The following is a 21,375-nucleotide window of genomic DNA, read 5'->3' as shown; positions in this document are numbered from 1 at the left end:
TCATTGTATTATTTCAAATACTTAAAATAAATCAGTTCCTTAAAATACATGTTCAACCAGAAAAATAACCAGAAAAGCAGTTACCTATAAATTTAAATAAACATCAAATAATTTCATGTGATACATATATATAAGGTCTAGAATAGAAAAAGAAATATATCTGATCTTACAAATAAGAAATAGAATTCATAAGTGTCACATTCTTTTTGCCCCCACATTTTTAAAATTCGGGATCCTTTTTGTCACCTTCAGTGGCATTTTTGCCCTAACCCTTGTTAATTTTTGACCCTGGTACAGACCAAACATGTTCTTGCGCTAAAAAAACAACAAGTGTTTATGCTGGTTTATGCTGTATTAACGGTAAATGCGTCAATCGCGATTAAGAAAAATTTACACGTTAAACTTTTTTAATTAATCGCATGCGTTAATTCTGACAGCTCTATATTTAACATTTTAGCAGTTTACTCTTCTTTAAAGTTTATTTATCAAGCTAACAAACTTCGGATAAGTTTCCTGAGGTAAATGTATACAGTTAAGTGAAGGTTGTTTATGTCATTGGCATCTTTTCCTGTGGTTAAAACACTGATTTGCCAATTACACGAGAGATGATCATTTCAGCCAATGGCACTGTGTCTTTCAACATCCCATCTGATGTTCATTCATGTGTTTTTAGTGCTGTTATTTTGTAGTAAAGAGGAGTGCTGATCGGAGGAGAGGCGCTATATGCAGCACTCCAGTTTAAATTGACTGCAAGCGAAGTTACTTTACACATGCATTAAAGAGAAAAAACAACATGTATAGTTTTGAATTGATGATAAGATTGACATAATTTACAAGCTGATACTTTGTTTTATCAAAAACAACAGAAAACCCAAAACCAAAACCGAAAACGGTCCATTGCGACTTAGTTACGACTCATTTTGATGGAGCGTGTCACATAGTGACATGTAAACTAAGGTCAATAGTTGGTCTCTAGGGGTGTTGTGCAGTTATGTACACAATAGCTGGCAGGGATGGGAGGGTTACTTTTGAAATGTATTCCACTACAGATTACAGAATACATGCTGTAAAATGTAATTTGTAACACATTCCGTTAGATAACTCAAAGTCAGTAACATATTCTAAATACTTTGGATTACTTCTTCAGCACTGGTAGATTTTTTCACTTGTTTTGACTATAAAAACTCTGCCAGTACAGTAAGACAAAATACACATGTTAAAAATACATTCTCTGAAAACCTAAATATCTTATGCAGTGTTGTTTCTAAAACAAGATAAATCAAATTGATCTTGTTTTAAGGATTTTTAGATATTTTTACAGGAAAACAATACAAAAATTATTATCAAGAACACTATTTTTGCCCTAATATCAAAGGTCTTACTAGAAAAAAGAAATTATGATCTAACGTGAATTTTCTTGATAAAAAAATATGATCGTGTCTGGTAACGTGCATGAAAAATGGCTAGAAATAGCATTTTAGCTTAGCGTAAAGCTGACAATTTACACAAGGTTTATTTCTATTTCTTCTGCTCCAAACTTACTTCAAACTTACTTCTCTGTCTGCTCGTATGAATGTAACACATCATAAGAAAGTGTTTCACCGCTGTTTAAATGCACTTTGGATCACATCATTTATATGTATAAATGTTTTCCATCTGAAAGGACTAAATATTAAATGAAACAAATGACAATAAAATGCAAAGTAATCTCTTCAGTAATCAAAATACTTTTTGAATGTAACTGTATTCTAATTACCAATGATTTCAATTGTAACTGTAGTGGAATACAGTCACTTATATTTTGTATTTTAAATACATAATCCCGTTACATGTATTTCGTTACTCCCCAATCCTGCTAGCTGGTGAAAAGGTGTTTCACATCACAGTTGTTAATATATTATATATTGTGTATTTGAGTGTGACTGGAACACTGTATTGGCCAATCAACATCAATAGCAGCTATTTGGTTTGTAACTAAACATGTATAATCCCCTCCAAAATAAGTAATAAAATGCAACACAAGGACATATGGGAACACTGTTGAGTGAAGACTCAAATGAATCAGTAACCCATTTATTTGATTTGCTTTTCTACAATGAACTGCCTGAACAAGCCGAATCGCTAAAATGAACCAAACGCTTCCCAAGGTGTATTGCATGCACAATACACAGCCTTGGAGTAAGGTCGTAAGCATACAGCTTTTTTATTTGTCCACCTGGAAACAAAGTCATATTTACAAGCTACAAAGTTGATACAATGAGTGCTTTTGATGATGAAATAATCTTTGGATTTTCCAAAGTTTGCCAGGTTACTGCCATTAAATCTTTTGAAAGATACTTTGAAAGAGTTTTGTTGGAGGCATTTAGTAGCCACCCCATTATTTCAGATAAACCCACCCCTAAACGCACACAAGTAACAAAACAACAAGTATGGAGTTCCACAAGACCCTGTATTAGGTCCTCTGCTGTTCTCCCCGTAGAAGCTTCCCTTAGAGGACATTTAAACGTGGATCACCTAAATTTCACCTGAATGTGACCTGAGACTCACCTGAAACTCTTCTCTGAGTTGAGAGGTGTTGGTCTGTGAGTCCACACTCAACATGTCCTTATATGTGAGAGCAAACTCACTGATGGGGATAGCGGTCTCTCCACACAGACAGGCCTCTAGTATGGCATCATGGATGAATATATACTGCTCCTGACAAACACAGAGAGATACAGAGACAGAGTCAGATTAGGTCAAACTAAGAAAACAAGTGATTGCTTAAACTAAAAGTGCCATGTCAAAGCATGCAAGATGCAGCTTCCAATTATTTGCCTCTATCTGCCCTTAATTAAAAACGATGTGACAAAATGTCAGATAAATTAACTGAGGGATTAAATATATGCTTAATTTAGCACTGTAGGAAGGAACATGTCAAAGTTAATTAAATCTGTATTCCCACGTAAAGATTTACAGCAGTATTGCACTTGTCAACAAATAGCCATAGGCATACTAAATTTAGATCCCATAAGAAGAAAAAATGGCAGATGACACTAATTATGTAAATATATTTAATATTTCTTCTTATTATTACTTGATTATTGATTAATTAATAGTAACGGTGATGCTTGCATTGGCAAAAAAACACTAATTGTAGTGATATGAGTGATTCTGGCCTCCTCTTTCACTCTCATATTTTGTCTTGAGGGTCAAAGGTCAGGCATCAGCAATCTTTGTTTCATCTCTTTGTCTCTGTTGAGTGAGTTTAGAGGATTGGCCTTCAGCTTGTGTTGTCTATTCATATATTATACTCATCAGTGTGTAACATTGAGGGCAGATGTCTGTAAGTGCATTAAAAAGCAGTCTTGACAGTTTCATGGCCTTTCATTTGTTAGTTTTAAACGCTCTTGTGATATTTAGTGAACGGTGATTATAAATTAAATTATGATTTTTTTCATTGTGGTCCAGAGCAGTCCCTTGAGGGGTTACTTGAACAGAAATATGTTCACAGCTGCTTTGATCCCTCAGTTTATTGACTATTGCAGTTCAACAATGCACTCTCTGCAAACTGACAATATGAGTTACATAAAGTAAACTGAAGTAAAATTGGTAAAAATGTTACTTTTAATGAACAAAAGGGAAAAAAATAGAATGAGGGAATTGTACATTACAGGTAATGTTTTATCCCATTTATTAGGTGCCAACTACTACTACTTTTTTTTTCTTTTCTTTTTTTTTTTTCAGGAAAAGGACATGCAAAATGAAACTGTTGCTGTCATTTAATCTCCTTCATGTTATTCCAAACCTGTATGACTTTATTTCTTTCATGGAACACAAAAGTATATGTTAGGCTGAATGTTACTCTCAGTCACCACATTCATTTTTCCATACAATGAATGTGAATGGTGACTGAGGCTGCTATTTGCCCAACATCTCCTTTGTTCGGCAAACCTCCCAAAAATAACGTGCAGTCTATAATGGTTGAAGCTCATGATTCCTTTCATGGACTACAGGCACAATTATAGTCTCCTTTGAGAGAAGACAATTTCAAGAAGCAAGTTTGTTGTTCAGAAGTCAGAATTACATAAAGAGAAGCTTAAATGTATTGAAAAATAATCTGCAATTTATTCACATGATCTCTTTTTATGATTAAACATATGAGACTGGCTTTGAATTGGCCTCAAAACACAATATCAGTTTTTAATTTGAATGTTGTGTATGAGTCATATAACCATTCAACAACAATAGGCAACATTTCACAGGCTATCTCTTCAGTTTTGTGCTACTTGGTTTATCGGTATTATATTTGCATGGCAATAAAGTACTTTGGTACAATTTACGTCCAAGTAAACTTTGCATTTGTTAGCAAATTATTTATATGCAAAGGCCATGCAACGCTAGTTTTGAGAATGACTGGCTTGTTGCTGTGATTCAAAAGTATAAACAGTTAGCAACTGGGGTATTAACTGAATGTCATTCAAACCAACTACACTTTCAAGCAACACTTTAGACCACTGAGCCACTTTAGACCACACTTTAGACCACTTTAGACCAACTGCAGAGTGAGTTTGTCATTCCATCTTACCTCAGCCTGGATCATATTGATGCATCGGGAGCAGAGCGTCTTGACACAGTTATAGATGTCCACCACGCCCTCACACTCCGCCATGTCCAACATCACATCCAGCACTATGTAACAGCCGGTGCGGCCAGCACCCATACTGAACACAGATGAAAGAGCGAGGGATGAAGGAAAAGTCAACTGTTTTTGATTTTTTTAACAATTTTATCATTATTGTGTTTTTTGCAAAATAAGACCCTGCCAGGACAAGACCCAGACCTGAAATCTGCTTACACGGCTATGGCTCTCAAATTAATAAATAGACAGATAAATAGATAATTTTATTATCTGAGAACAAAGGGAGCATGGATTGATACAAGACACATGAAATTAACATATCAGGAAATCGGTTTCCTTGGACAACGGGCAATAATACAGTATGATGTTGATAATAATAATACGATCATTATACAAAATAATTTGACCTCAGAATGCTACAACTGACCGATTGACAGTCAAGTATTCCAGAGATATTACCTTTTCTAAATCAGTATATCTGTTTTCCACATATACACACAATCAATGTTACAATTAGGGCTGTCAATTGATTACAATTTTTATTGAATTAATAGGGATGCACTGATATTAACATTCTATGACTCTATCGGTGATCAGTATGTTGGCCGATTGCATAAACCGATCGCTCATGTCGTAAAAGACGCGTGGCTCCTTTAAGACTTAAGCAGCATTGTCATGGCAGCACGGAGTGTGGGGAAATCTGGCATAGTGTTGTAAGACAGTAAACTTGATTCAGCAGTTAAGAACGATGCAGTGGGAGAGGTATGGCGAATATGAAAAGTTTGTGTACTGTACTGTTAATGTGGCATTTTACACGCTACAAGGCAAAAGGAAAACAGAGCGAGCTGTGAAACAGTCCTTATTATCGCTCATGCGGTAGCTTCTCAGTCTCTGCCGGGCATAGGCATCTCAGTAATAATGCGAGTTACGAGATGTGGCGTAATTCAAACATCTTTTTTAAATATCTCCAGATTAAACAACATTAAAAATAGTAGCACCTGTGGAGTCCAGAAACATGCACTCTTTCTCCGCTTTCCTTTCATCTCTTGCCCTCATGAGAGAGAGTGCGTGTTCCCCTCATTAAAGTTTAAGCAGCAACAAGTGAAAAATGAACTATTAATACAATCATCCAACTTAATGAAAAGACAGGGATGGAATTTATAAATATAATAATTCTTTATACAATATTAAGATACCATAATATAATGTATTAAATATAATGCAAGAATAAAATAGGAATAAAATGAGGAATAATAAAAATTTTATGAAATAACGACAATGAATCAATAATCAAAAATATCACATTTAGTTTAATTGCACCTTTGGGTTATCAGTTTGTCTTGAGTTTGACACTAAGCTTCAATTTTATAGGGCTATCTATCTTAATATAGAGAGAATGTTTTGTTAGCATATACTTTTTAAAGGTCTTATTTAAAAAAGCTTTTTTAAGCCTTTTAAAATTTTTGTCAGCAAACACAAGGCAAAGTGATATTACTGGAAAGGAAAGAGGAAAATTCAATTTATAGTGACAGTGTGCAGACACCTAACATATAGCCAGTTATGACAGAGATCTTGATAAAAGGTGAAATGATCAGTATCAGGATCGGTATCGGCCGATCTGGTGACAAGAAGATAGCTTGGTGATCGCTATCGGCTGTAAAAATCCCGATCGGAGCATCTCTACTAATTAATTACATGGTATGCCGATTAATGAATCAAATGAATCGCAATTAAACGCATACATAAATATTTGCTGAGATTAGCCCCTCAGATAACAAAAATTCTATATATAATGATTAAATAATTATAAATAGTTTTATTTAAATAATTATAAATAATATGTGTGTGTGTGTGTGTGTGTGTGTGTGTGTGTGTGTGTATATATATATATATATATATATATACAGTATACACTGGCGGCCAAAAGTTTGGAATAATTTTCAGATTTTGCTGTTTCATAAGGAAATTGGTACTTTAATTCCCCAAAGTGGCATTCAACTGATTACAAAGTATAGTCATGATATTCACTATTTGAAAAAAGTCATTTTTGATCAAATCTAGACAGCAGCCATCACTCCAACACCTTATCCTTGAGTAATCATGCTAAATTGATAATTTGGTACTAGAAAATCACTTGCCATTTTATCAAACACAGTTGAAAGCTATTTGGTTCATTAAATGAAGCCTTTCTTTGTGTTTGTTTTTGAGTTGCCACAGTATGCAATAGACTGGCATGTCTTAAGGTCAATATTAGGTCAAAAATGGCAAAAAAGAAACAGCTTTCTCTAGAAACTCATCAGTCAATCATTGTTTTGAGGAATGGACGCTATACAATGCTTGAAACTGCCAAAAAACTGAAGATTTCATACAAAGGTGTACACTACAGTCTTCAAAGACAAAGGACAACTGACTCTAACAAGGACAGAAAGAGATGTGGAAGACCAGATGTACAACTAAACAAGAGGATAAGTACATCAGAGTCTCTAGTTTGAGAAATAGATGCCTCACATGTCCTCAGCTGACAGCTTCATTGAATTCTACCCGCTCAACACCAGTTTCATGTACAGCAGTAAAGAGAAGACTCAGGGGTGCAGGCCTTATGGGAAGAATTGCAAAGAAAATGCCACGTTTGAAACAGAAAATCAAAAAGAAAAGGTTAGAGTGGGCAAAGAAACAGAGATTGGACAACAGATAATTGGAAAAGAGTGTTATGGATCTTAACTCCATTGAGCTTTTGTGGGATCAGCTAGACTGTAATGTGCGTGAGAAGTGCCCGACAAGACAGCCACATCTATGGCAAGTGCTACAGGAAGTGTGGGGTGAAATGTCACCTGAGTACCTGGACAAACTGACAGCTAGAATGCCAAGGATCTGCAAAGCTGTCATTACTGCACATGGAGGATTTTTTGATGAGAACTCTTTGAAGTAGTTTAAGAAGTTCTGAAAATTTTTTTCAAATTGTAATAGTAATTTTTCACCGTTATTAATGTCCTGACTATACATTGTGATCAGTTGAATGCCACTTTGGTGAATAAAAGTATACATTTCTTTCCATAAGAGCAAAATCTGTACATTATTCCAAACTTTTGGCCGCCAGTGTATATATTTAAAAAAATTATAATACAGATAATTAAAATGCATTACATTATTTAGGCCCACAAGTCAAACATTAAAAAAGATAATACAAAAAGTGGCTTTAGAATAGCCAATATATTGTTTATTTCCATATTATTGAACATAAGCCTGTCATTGGCCTACATTTCACAGTAATCCATTTTGCAATTAAATTCATCAATCAGTCAGAGATTTATTATAAAGGCATGTCCAAGGACACGTCAATTTACAACTGCATCAGACAGATGTTTTTGGAGTGTCTCGGTTGCATTGCATCATAAACATACTGTGTTTAGGTCACTGTGTCAAGTTAAAATGAAGTTTGTAACTTAGAAAAACACATCTTGAGGTTCCTGCATTCAGATTTGTGCTCCATCAAGCTGTGATTGTACGCAAGAACGTGTCCTCACTGTTGCCAACTACTTTCAATGGAAAGTAGCAAAAGCCTGCTCGAAAAGCCGCTAAATGTTGCTAGATGATGTCATGCGCTAATTACCATATTCATGACGTCATTGTGTCGTATTTGCATTCTGCCTTGTGTCAGCCCTTTACATCTGTTTGCTTCTCTCCTACACTCTATGCTCACATTTTTCTGTTTCTGTTGTCAGAAAATGGAATGAGTATGAAATAGTGACTGAAACACAGCCCATTAAGACTACATGCTAACCAGCAGTCACTTCCAAGCCATTTCCAAGCTGCTGCTCTGCACCGTTAAAATCCTGATTTTAAAACTGCGATGTCGTCTAACAAAATCACCATACACATAAGTTAAAGACAACGGCTGTGCTGTGATTTCAGCTATATTTACATGTAAAATGATCACTCAGAGAGAAAGTTAGAAGTGACAGAATGCCTTTCTAATCTTTTCTCACACAGCGCACAGCCTCCTGTTAGCTATTTTTTTTTTAATGTGTGTGTCATGTCCAAGACTGTGTATATTTGTATTTATATTTGTATTATGTGTATATAAGTTTAATAAAGTTTAAAGTTTATTATTATGTGTTTGAATAAAGTACAATGTACAGACTTGTCTAAATAAATGATATGAATTCAGAGAGTACAGAAACGGGAATAAACTAAACCCCTGAGATAGTGAGTGATAAGACACTGATTAAGTGCATGAGAAGAATAAAAATGAAATTAAACGATCAAATTAAATTGTTTAAATTAAAAGAAAGGAGGAGCAAACAATACAGATTAGTGATTGGTCCTTGGCAACACTGTTTGCACATGCTCATTCAAGTCTATGTCAGCTGACGTGCGGTCAACTGAATGTGCTGCTCCTCTGTCTGCTACTTACTGAACAGACTAGACGCAGAGAGAGGTGTGTCTGCGGCAGGAAAGCAAGACCTCGAGCTTGCAGGACAGTACTGGCGACTTTCTTCTACGGAAAGTAGATAAGGTTTGTCCAAAAAGTCGCTAGATTTGTCGCTAGGTGCTTTTTTGATAAAAAGTCGCTAAAGGGGTCTGAAAAGTAACTAAATCTAGCGATAAAATCGCTAAGTTGGCAACACTGCGTGTTCTCATCTTGTGTTGTCCGCTCTGGGTAAGTGTTGTTTGTTCTCTGTCTGTTTGAGCTGCATGTTGCCTATACAGCTGGAGTTTCGTTTACTGCCCCCTGGAGAAAACAGGTGGTACTACAAGCTTGAATTGCTTATACGGAAGCAATATTCCTTATTACGGTCCACAGACATGATTGTGTTATTTTTTTAATGCGTTATTTTTTATATAATTAATCACACTGAATTAACGCTTTAAATCGACAGCCCTAATTACAACTGATTTTGAAAGCTGTTGAATTGGTTTAATAGCTTTGTTTTGATGACATCACTTGGTGTCAAGTCAGGAAAATGGTAGTTATTGAGTTAACTACACAGACATGTTCACTGCAAATGTGACTGACCGACATCTATTGCTTTAGTAACACTGATTAAAGTGCTGCTTACATGAAACAGTGTTTGAGGATTTTTTTATCAATTGGCTTTCTATCCAATTCAATTTTTTTGACACATTAACATGTTTCAGATGGGGGCATGCAGTGCCTATAGAAAATCATCATACCCCTTTGAAATAGTAACTTTTTTGTCTTGCAGCCTGAAAGCAACAGACAACATTCAAGTAACAAAAAAAAAAAAGGCAACAGTTCCAAAAATTGATAAAAGATGAAAAACTAGAATAACATGGTTTGGAAAGTGATCATATCCCTGGATTTAATACTTCGTAGAGCTACCTTTTGCTTTAATGACATCAGTCTGTTTGGAAAGGTCTCTACTAGCTTTGTGCATCCTAGATTGGGGAACATTTGCACATTCTTCCTTGCAGAATTGTTCAAGTTCAGTCAAATTGCGGGGTGAGTGGCAATGGACTGCTCTCTTCAAGTCCATCTATAGGTTTTGTATTGGATTTAGGTCAGGGCTCTGACTTGGCCACTTAAGGACTTTGACCTTCCTATCATTAAGCCACCGCGTTGTTTTGTTTGTGTTGTGTTTAGGGTCATTGTCATGCTGAAAAGTGAACCACCTACCCATCTTCAGTTGTCGAGTAGAAGGCCACAGATATTCCTTAAGAATTTAGGTGTACAAGGAAGCATCCATTTTCCCACCATGCTTCAAAGTAGGTATGGTATGTTCTGGGTGGTGTGCTGTGTTTGGTTTTTCTCCAAATATAGCACTTGGTGTTTAGTCCAAAAAATACATTTTTTGTGTTGTTTGACCATAAAACCTTTTGCCACATGGCATCAGAATCCTCCATGGTCAGATGAGATAAAAACCTCTGCATGGACTTGAAGAGAGAAGTCCATCACCGCACACCCCACAATTTGACTGAAACTTGAACAATTCTGCAAGGAAGACTGGGCAAATATTCCCCAACCTAGGTGCGTTAAAGGAATAGTTCACCCAAAAATGAAAATTCTCTCATTATTCACTTACCCTGATGCCATCCCAGATGTGTATGACTGTCTTTCTTCAGCAGAACACAAATGAATATTTTTAGAAGAAGATAGAGCTCTGTCAGGTCCTTATAATAGAAGTAAATGGGTGCCAGCACTTTGACGGTCCAAAAATCATATTTAGGCAACATACACTGCGTGCACAATTATTAGGTAAATTGTATTCCTCAGGATTAATTTTATTGTTGAACAAACACAATGCTCTCAGTCAATCCAAAATGTTACTGAACCTCAAACCTGAATGTTTAACAAAGAAAAAGTGAGTTTTGTCTTTCTCAGGGGTATATATATGTGTGCAAAATTATTAGGCAACTGTTAGTGTGCACAATTATTAGGCAACTAAATTACAAAAATAATTTCTCCCAACTCAATTGTTTATTCTAAATTTTTAGAGTAAGTGCAACAAATAAGTAACACAAAATGACAATTAAATAACATTTTGAGCCTTTCAAAAATATTCAGTGACCAATATAGCCACCCTTCTTTTCAACAACTGCTATGAGCCTTCCATCCATGGAGTCTGTCAGTTTCTTGATCTGTTCATGATCAACTTTCGCTGAAGCATCAACCACAGCCTCCCGAATGCTGTTCAAAGAGGTGTATTGTCTTCCCTCACTGTAAATCTCACATTTGAGAAGGGCCCATGAGTTCTCAGTAGGATTTAAGTCAGGTGAGGAAGGGTGCCAAGTCATTATTTGGGCATCTTTGAGGCCCTTGCTGGCTAGCCAAGCAGTGGAGTACTTGGATGCATGTGATGGAGCATTGTCCTGCATAAAGATCATGGCCTTCTTGAATGTTGAGGACTTCTTCCTGTACCACTGCTTGAAGAAAGTACTTTCCAGAAACTGGCAGTAGGTTTGGGAGTTGAGTTTCAGGACATCTTCAACTCGGAAAGGTCCAACTACCTCATCCTTAATGATAGAAGCCCATACCAGTACCCCTCCTCCACCTTGCTGGCACCTGACTCGAAGTGGTGCCCTGAGTCCATTAGTGATCCAGCCATGGGCCCATCCATCTGGTCTATCAAGAGTCACTCTCATTTCATCTGTCCATAAAACCTTTGAAAAATCTGTCTTCAGGTATTTCTTTGCCCAATCTTGACACTTCAACTTGTGAATCTTATTCAGTGGTGGTCGTGTTTCAACCTTCTTGACCTTGGCCGTGTCTCTGAGCACTTGACACCGTGTACTTCTGGACACTCCAGGTAGGTTGCAGTTCTGGAATATGGTAGCACTGGAGGATAATGGGTTCCTGGTAGCTTCACGTTTAATTCTGCTCAAGTCTTTTGCAGTTAATTTGCACCTTTTCTTCTCCATGCGTTTTTCGCGCCCCAGCTGACAATTCGCAACAAAACTTTTGATTGTCCGGTGGTCACGCCTCAATAGTTTAGCTATTTCAAGAGTGTTGCATCTGTCTGAAAGGCATTTTAATTTTTGACTTTTCAGTGTCAGTTAAATTTCTTTTTCGCCCCATTTCACCTGAGGTAATGAAGCTGCCTAATAATTATGCACTCCTTGATATAAGGTCATATCCAAACATGTGTTACTGGACCAAAGCACTGATATTTAGAATTAAGAAACAGTGAAAGCATGTAATCTAATTAAATCAACATAAAACAGCATTCACAACCCATTACACTTCTGTGATGTGGCATATTTCAGAGTGAAACAGAACAACTGAAAAAACACAGGGCAAGATTTGATTTTCTCCATCAGAACTGACTGGATTGTGAAAAGTGCCTGTTACACACTGGACATTTATGGACAATTATGAACTAAAACACTCCCCTTCTGAAACAGCACCTGCACTTATTCATTAAAACATAGGTGCCTATGGTGACATCATCTGATAAGGAAAGTAGTTTCAGAGGCAGAGCAAAATCATTTCAAGCAATTTTCTTTTCTTTTACTGAATCGTGCACAATAAGACCAGGAGTGTGTATTAAGAAAGTAACTAGGGTCAATTTTGATTTCATGACTATAAATAAGTTTAATTAAAACTGCATGACTTCAGTAAACTTCCACAAGTCCACATATTTTAATGAGTGACAATTCTAAGATGTACCAATTATTAGTGTGAAACCCACCATTATTTCAATGAAGTTTGGGACCTCTGATGGCTTTCCAACATTTGATTAATGAACACATGTTGGCCCCAGTACTATGAAAAGTATATACAGAAGGCCTGAATGAGGCACATTATTTAACACTTTTAATGATGCTCTAATATCAAAACCAATCCAGCTAATTATTGACAAAATATCTTATTAAATGCAAACCTGGACTCAAAACAGCTTTTCTAGAAATGTGCAAATCTAATATTCCAGCCTGATCACATATACGTGTGTCACGCATTCCCTGTGTTTTTGCTTAGACTTCTATTTTGAAATTCTTGTTTAGTTCCCCGTTACTGTTTCCTGTTAATTTTGTAGTCCTTTGTAGTTTCTTTTCATGATTGGTTTTCCCCTGATTGTTTTCCCCAGGTGTTCCTTGTTTCCTTGTTTGCCCATTTGTATTTAAGCCCTTATTTCCCCTGGTTTCTGGTTTCAGTCTTCACGTGTTACGTTCTGTGCCTCGCCTCGCCTCGCCTCGCCTCGCCTCGCTTCGCCTCGCTTCGTTTCATTTTATTCTATTCTGAGTACTTTGTTTATCTTTGGTTTCCATTAAAAGCTGGCAAATTAAGTGCACTATCCAGACCGCTCTCTGGTGGTTTTCTTACGGGCCGGTCTGAATAGTGCACTGAGGGAACTGATGCCTCCGGCTGATCCTCACTGGACGCTCTGTGAAGATGTGGAGAAGGTCCTGGAACTTTGCGGTTCCCATTATACAGTGGATTATGGCAGGAACCCGGGGCCAAAACCTTCGTCTTCGGCTCCCTGTCTGGAAGCCTTCCACGGCCCCTGTGTCCAAGTTGTATGATCTGCCACTGATGTCGGTGCGTAGGTCCATGAAGACCCTACCTCAAAAAGTCTGCGCCCACGCCTGCCACGGCCAACGAGCCTACGCCCACGCCTGCCATGGCCAATGAGCTGGAAGCCTCGTCTGTCCCAGAGCCAGCGTTGTCAACTTTGGCCATCCGGAGGAGAAGGAGAAGAAAAGTTTCTGTTCCCAAGTTTCTTCCCATGCCCACGACCACAGAGGTCGTTCCCGAGTCTCCGCCCATGCCCACGACCACAGAGGTCGTTCCCGAGTCTCCGCCCATGCCCACGACCACAGTCTGTCACATATTCCCTGTGTTTTTGCTTAGACTTCTATTTTGAAATTCTTGTTTAGTTCCCCGTTCCTGTTTCCTGTTAATTTTGTAGTCCTTTGTAGTTTCTTTCCATAATTGGTTTTCCCCTGATTGTTTTCCCCAGGTGTTCCTCATTTCCTTGTTTGCCCATTTGTATTTAAGCCCTTGTTTCCCCTGATTTCTTTGTCAGTCTTCACATGTTATGTTCTGTGCCTGGTTTCCCGTGTTTTATTTCATTTTATTCTGAGTACTTTGTTTATCTTTGGTTTCCATTTAAAAGCTGAATTTAGATCCTAATTCCTCGCCTGCCTCCTCACAACGTGACTATTTGAAGGTTTTATTTGTAACCTTTAAATGTACATATTTGTATGTTTGGATATCTGCCACAACGTGCAGTATGGATGTTCTGACAGCATTAAAAAAAATTTTACGTATTAACAGCTTCAGAAATGCATTTATGAAGCCATTATACATATATTTAAATCCCCAAATCCATTATGAATATATTTTAATCAATTATTTATTTATCCTAAATAAAAATGTGTAATTTTTTTTGTGACTATTTTATAGATATTTTAGATCCCTTAACCCTTCCCTTATCCATAACCACTTTTCAAAAATATAAAATCGTAAAACAAGCAGATTAATGTGACAATGATTTTTGTTGCAATATAGTAATTTATAATTATTTTAGAGCCACTAATCCCACTGTACCCCTAACCATAACCATTTCTTAATATAATAAACCTAACAGACAGATAATATTTATCACATTAATTTGGCAAAATTCAGTAGAAAAGTAGTCCAAACGATGATGTGCTGCATTCGATGTGCTCCCTGATGGCATACAACAGCTTTGTGTGAGGTATAGAGGGAAATTTAAGTTATTAAAGGTGCTGTAATCGATTTTAGCATTATGAAGCTTTCATGTGACTGAGCCATTGAATTAGCCATGCCCACTCATTCCAAAACCCTCCCAAAGATAATTATGAGACCAAAACTGAGCAAAAGAGCAGCATTGTTTGTTCCTGTGGCTGTCAAATTCAACAGTGGCACAATAGTGCCCTCAACTGACACATTATTCCTTTTTTAATCCGTGCTTCTTATCACATGGCTTGTTGAGCACGTTACCGCGGAGACCTAGCGTGTGTGGAGGCTTCACTCTATTCTCCGCGGCATCCACGCACGACTCAACACGTGCCCCACCGAGAGCAAGAACCACATTATGGCGACCACAAGGAGGTTAACCCAACATGACTCTACCCACCCTAGCAACCGGGCCAATTGTTTGCTTAGGAAGCCTGGCTGGATTCACTCAGCACATCCTGGATTTGAACTTGCGACTCCAGGGGTGGTAGTCAGCGTCTTTACTTGCTGAGCTACCCAGGTCCCTTATTAATCATAGCCTCAATTATTCCTCTTCAAATATAACACTCTGGGAATGAGCAAAATTACTGACAGGTGAAAAGCGTCAATGCCCGTGGTCTGCGGACACATTTTTGTTTGTTGTTTACAAAGTCTACAGCTGTCACAGAGACATCTCAGGCATAAGATATCTCAGGACACTTATTTCATTAATATCTTTAAGGGAGTAGGAACATTTTTGTGTAACTTTCCATGAAAAAATTGCTTACTGCAACTTTACCTGCTAAAAATCTTCTCCTTCTACACTCAGTGAAGGCGCTGTCAAATTGAATTCTAATTAATACATTATGGAACACGGCATATCACAATCGGTCACGAGACACGTGAGAACCAGTGAGCTTTCAACATCACTGCTGTACAACCTGTGTCATAATGCTTGTTAAGGCAGCAATTTTCGAATTAAAACAAAATCAATGCGGGCTGACAGTTCAGCGGGCACTTGGCGGATGGAGATGGAGATCGTTGAATAAAAGGCTTGAATTTTGGTCTATTCCCTGCATAAAGATATCTGAAGATTTGGATTATAGTTAACGAGTAATAAGATTAGTTTTATGGTTGTTTTTATGGTGCTTTTTTTGTTTTTTTTTGTGTTGTTTTGTTTATTTTATTTTTTGCCATATTCTGGAAAATCTTTTTGTGTCCCATGGCAAATAAAATAAAAATCAAATGCTTAATGAATGATTAAATTATTAAATAATTTAAATTTATTTTAAAATGTTAAAGTTTAGTCTTGGTTAAAGTGATATAATCCTTTAAAACTTTGTATAGGGTAGCAAAAACAATTAAACATTATAATGTTATATTAGGTAAATGCATCAACTTCGTTAAATAAATGTGATGGCATTGAACACTGAACTACTCTCATTGATTATAAATGCAATGAAATCAACTGATTAACTGCATAAATTCTATTTTCATCAGTTTAATCAGTATTCATAAAAAGTTTTACATTTCTAAAGGTGTTAATATGTAAAATTATAATGTTTTAGATGCTGTCAATACGTCAGTATTGTACGTTTTGGTATCTATGCAAATGTAAACAAATGTATGTTTGCTAGAACCAAACTTTACGTAAGAACAGGCAACATACAAATTCTCATGAGTTCACGTTGAATACTCACATCTTGAAATTTGGCATCTTTGAAATTTTAAAATCTCTTGGGAAATGGTCTGGAGTTTTTAAGGAGACAATTTAAATGTAGCTTATTAGAAAGAGAATTTTGTGCTAAGTAACAGTTTGTTACAGTAGTTCAACAGATTGTCAGATGTTACGAAAGAAATAAAACCTTGAATAAGATTTAATTATTCAATTGAATTTGTCTGCAAAAATGTTATGACAAGTAATTGTTTTTTTTTTTTGTTGTTATATCCTTAACTGCTTGCTTTCTATGAAACTGTCTCAATATGTCCTAGTTCAATCTTTTTTGTTCTCTCATTTTGTTCTCTTTGGTGCCTTTAAAATGTATTCATAATGTATAAACATTTATTTACCAATATTAGAATGCTTAATTTACAAAACATTGTTCATCTGAGTTTTAGAAAAATTTCCTCAGCATAATTATAGTAATAAAGCATCTACTACATTGTAGTAACATGCTAATAATAACATTTATTACATTGTATTAACTAAAAATTATTCAAAATCTACTGTTCCTAATCTTAAGTGTCTGTACCAAATCTTATTAGCTGCATTTAAAGGGCTAACACTAGTGCAATGTTTTGGCTATAAACATGAAGATGGTGCAGTCAGGAAGCAATGTATTGCTACCTGCAGTGGACGACCACTGGCCCAGCGTCAGGTGGTGTGGAGGCTTTGACCCGCCGGAGGAAGGCCAGCAGTCCTGTGGCATGGTACGGGATGCCGTGCTCAGGCCAGGATGTAAAGTGGAACTGGCAGACCTCATGTTTGGCTGGGTAACCCCGCTGATGAGGCACAAATAAACAACAACTATTTCAATTAAAATCATGATATGACATTCGAAAGCATTATAAACTCTCCACCATACTTAAGAGTAAATAACAGTTGGACAGAGAGCATGTACGCAATACAGTTGCCATCCCGAGGGGGCGGATGTTTCATAAAATGTTATTCTGAAATGTGTTGGCGCTCTTACCCGCTCCATGGCAAAGGTGCGTACGGTGTATTCTGCCAGAGTTTCTGTTTTCAGTAGAGTGATTTTAATGTCTCCATACAGCTCGCTGTCATCAGGCCAGTATTTACAACACTTCATCTAGAAAAAATAAACACACACACACAATTAATACACAACAGCTACAATAACAATCAAGCACTTCAAGAGTTATACAAATCAATTACCATAACTGTTATGAGAATGTTTGAAGGGGAAAATAATTACCACAATCTATTATATGTACACTAAAATTTTTATATTTGAGGACTGCAACACAAAACCTTTTTGTCGACATGCACTCATTTTACATCAGTTACAATAGTAAAAGTATCAGCATGATCCAACATTTTTGCAAAATGATATTACGTGGTTCATTACACGTATTGCGGCAGTTCCGAGGTGAAATGTCCACTGTGTTGTGCTAAAATGCTTTCCCAAACAGATAAGCTTTTTAAAGTTATTAGGTTTTAAATCAACAAAACTGACCTCCTTAACCTAAACCTTAAACCTAAGCAATAGTGTCAGAAAAGCAAATGTGAGATGAAAAACACAATTGCTGAAACAATCGTGTCATTTTGTGGTGCGTCTATGACACATTTGGCTCACGTGTTGACTTGTGCTCTTCAGAACTCGAATCCCGGTCCTTTGCATCAGTTGAGCTACTAATCAATTTAATCACACTTGAACAAGCTTGTAACTGTAGATGTTATGTGATGCAAACATTAAAATGTATTGCCTTACAAGTCATGCGTTATAGTAAAAGTGTTAAGATAGCACTGTGTGAGGAACAAAGCAAAACGTATTTCTGAACTAATAATCTGCTGTTTTACTCGTGATTTGTGTGAAAGTGAAAAAAAGTCACTGTTGTTGTTGCGCCTCTAGTGTTCATTTCACCAGAAAGCTGCTGCAATACAAACAATGTGCCGCGTGAAAATAATTTAGCAAAAATATAGGTATAGTAACTATGAGACCAGGTTGGGTTTGGAATGACATGAATTTAACTATTCCTTAAATTTAATGACCATGACATTTTGATCGGAACTTTGGTTTCCACCAAATTACATCTTTCCAGAAAGCTGGCACAAAATCAAATGCAATACAGCCAAATCGATAAATATAATCCTCAGACAGAATGTTCTTTGGCTAATGGGATGCCTTGGTAAAGTTTGTCTTCAGTAATGGCGAGTTGAACTTCAGTGGTCAGTGTTTAGTAATGGATGGAGTCCATTAGTGGGTGGAGGGGCTACAGGCAGAGGTAGAGTTATTCTACTCACTCTCCCCACCTCCACCAATTTAGTGATCATCACAATGCTGTAGCAGTTCTCCTGCCAAACCATGCGCCAGAAGTCATAGATCATGTCCTGCTTGGGCCCTGCAGGGAGAGAGAGACAGCGAGTCATGAGGTTTGTGGTGGGAGTGAATGATTCGAGCAGAGGATAAAGAGAGGAGTTGTTGTGAAATACAGGGTCAAGACATCGCTGAGGATTGCATACCTCGACCAGATGAAAAATACAAGGATAGACATGAAACTGTTCTTTAAATTCTTTCAAATAAATCATATAAAATAAAATAAATTATTCACGAACTGGCCAAAGAATTTAAGGGGGCAGCGTTAAATTAGAAAACATACATTTTAACATTAGATGTTACATTTCACTATTGTTTTATATAGAATTGTTCTATAGTCTATAAAGTATAACACAATTTCATTAGAAGTAACTGTAATTAAATAAAATTTTTAATAATTAAAATGTACTTTTTTCAATGATAAAGTAATTTAATTACAGTAATTAAGAACTTAGTAATGCGTTACACCCAACACTGGTCGCCGGACAGCAATTCCGAGTAAACTTCCCATCGTCTTGAAAGGAATGCATTGTAAAGGTTGTACAAAGTTACATTTATCTTTAACAATGCTATCAAAGTAAATAACAGCCACAACAACACCACTACAACATGGGCCGCCATCTTGATTGTTTTAAGTTGAATGAATCACTGTGTCACATGACAACAAATACCTCATCGATTTCAGATATCTCCATTTCCCCTGTCCACTCTACAATGCAAAGACAACATTTTCAAATGTATCCACTTGGGAGAGCATCTTCGAAAAGTTTTCACAGCGAAAAACACTGTCTCAGTGTGGATGGAAGTAATAGCATATTTTTACTCAAAAAGCCACACGGTTTGAGGTCTCATTTATGTCCATAACACAAACGGTGAAGGACAGGTGTAGAGCCGAGGAGGGCGGGGCCGGGCTGGAATGAGACACACCCGGTCTCCAATCAGCCTGATGGGGAGCGCGAGGGATAAAGGCGGCCGGGGACGACAGTTCGAGAGAGAGAGAATTGCAGACAGCTGTACTGTGTGGTTTTTGGTTGTGTGTTTATTTAAGTTGTTTATTAAATTATTATATAAGTTGTCAAGCTGGTTCTCGCCTCCTCCTTTCCACCGAACCCCCTTACACTGGTGCCGAAACCCGGGAAGGAGGAGGGATTCCCGTCGCAGAGTCCTCGACACTGCCGTCCACCCAGGGGAGCGCCGCTGCCATCCGACGGGGGACGGAGTAGCCCGACCACCCAGACGCGGGGAACGGCCGCCGTCCGCGAGGCGAGTGGGGACGGGACTCCCCGACTGCCTGGAACGAGGGAGCCGCTGCTGGGGCGGAGGAGTGCTCTGCCGTCCCCCGGGAATGCGGAGGGGTCGAGAGAAGACCGCCGTCTGCGGGGGGAGGAGGGAAGCGACTCCCCGACCACCTGGAGTGGTAGGGCCGCTGCCAGGGGCGGAGGAGTGTCCCCACGGGACGCCGGGAACGCGGAGGGGCATTCTGTTCGCTGGGGGTCGGAGGTCTGACTCCGGTCCGCCCGGGGAGAAGCGGCTGCAGTCCGCCTGAGAGGGTGGAGTAGTGATTGAGGACCACGCGACGGCGCATCAGAGAACCAGTGAGTTTCTTTTTTTCTCTCTCTCCTCTCTCTCTCTCTGTCGCTCCGTGTTGGCCTTTCCCTCGCCATTTTTTGTTGTTTTTCCCCTCATGTCTCCTCCCAGGTCGAGGAAGGGCGGGGGATGTACGTCATGCCGGGGGCTCCCCGGCCTGAGGCAACGTCGGGAGAAGTGTAGAGCAGAGGGGGCGGGGCCGGGCTGGAATGAGACACACCCGGTCCCCAATCAGCCTGATGGGGCGTGCGAGGGATAAAGGCGGCCGGGGACGACAGTTCGACAGAGAGAGAATTGCAGACAGCTGTACTGTGTGGTTTTTGGTTGTGTGTTTGTTTAAGTTATTTATTAAATTATTATTTAAGTTGTCAAGCTGGTTCTCGCCTCCTCCTTTCCACCGAACCCCCTTACAACAGGTTATTCACCAATATTTAATTATTGGAGTTAGTGGTTTGTTCTCTTACCCTTAGTATGAGCAATAATATGAGTGATACTTTATTAAGCCTCAGAGACCCAGTATAGCAGAACTGCAATGTTTGCTTACAGCAATTCAACAATTCCTCTTTTTTTTATTGAAAATTGTAAAAAACTACACATATTAGTAGCCGACACTCTGAACTCTATCACAAAAACTATTTTGTTGGAGAAAAAATGCATATCATATGTTATTGTTTGCTAAAATCCCACAACAGTAATCTGAGAGAGAATTTTTATTTTGAAAAATAGATTACACAACAATTTTAACACCAATTTTAGCCTCAAATTGCAGGTGGGCTGATTCACTACTCTTCTGTGCTAGCCAGGTCCAGTATGTTGTTTACATCTGTCATGTGTCTCCTAGAATGGGAGAGCGCGTGTTTCCATGTGAGATTTTAGTGTGTAATTTCCAGTTTTTATCTGTAGCCATTTACATAGCTGGTTAGTGTGAGGTACCTAGTATGTTTAGAATCTATTTATATTTAAATAGT

General features: G+C 37.9%; 1 protein-coding gene across 2 annotated transcripts in view; it reads right to left on the bottom strand.

Annotated features, from left to right (window-relative positions):
- LOC127425690 (receptor-type tyrosine-protein phosphatase U-like) overlaps positions 1 to 21,375 on the bottom strand; it is a 477,304-nt gene that overhangs the window by 28,250 nt on the left and 427,679 nt on the right. For both annotated transcript variants that reach the window (XM_051671910.1, XM_051671912.1), the window contains 5 exons: positions 18,748 to 18,845; positions 17,456 to 17,572; positions 17,110 to 17,264; positions 4,568 to 4,703; positions 2,548 to 2,697 (listed from right to left, as the gene is read on the bottom strand). In XM_051671910.1, the coding sequence (XP_051527870.1) occupies positions 2,548 to 2,697; positions 4,568 to 4,703; positions 17,110 to 17,264; positions 17,456 to 17,572; positions 18,748 to 18,845 (656 nt within the window). The remainder of the gene's footprint in view (positions 1 to 2,547; positions 2,698 to 4,567; positions 4,704 to 17,109; positions 17,265 to 17,455; positions 17,573 to 18,747; positions 18,846 to 21,375) is intronic.

The sequence above is a fragment of the Myxocyprinus asiaticus genome, chromosome 34 (assembly GCF_019703515.2).
Source record: "Myxocyprinus asiaticus isolate MX2 ecotype Aquarium Trade chromosome 34, UBuf_Myxa_2, whole genome shotgun sequence".
Taxonomy (NCBI): Eukaryota; Metazoa; Chordata; class Actinopteri; order Cypriniformes; family Catostomidae; genus Myxocyprinus; species Myxocyprinus asiaticus.
Note: the sequence above shows the minus strand (reverse complement) of the source record. Positions and strands in the feature narration are given on the sequence as shown.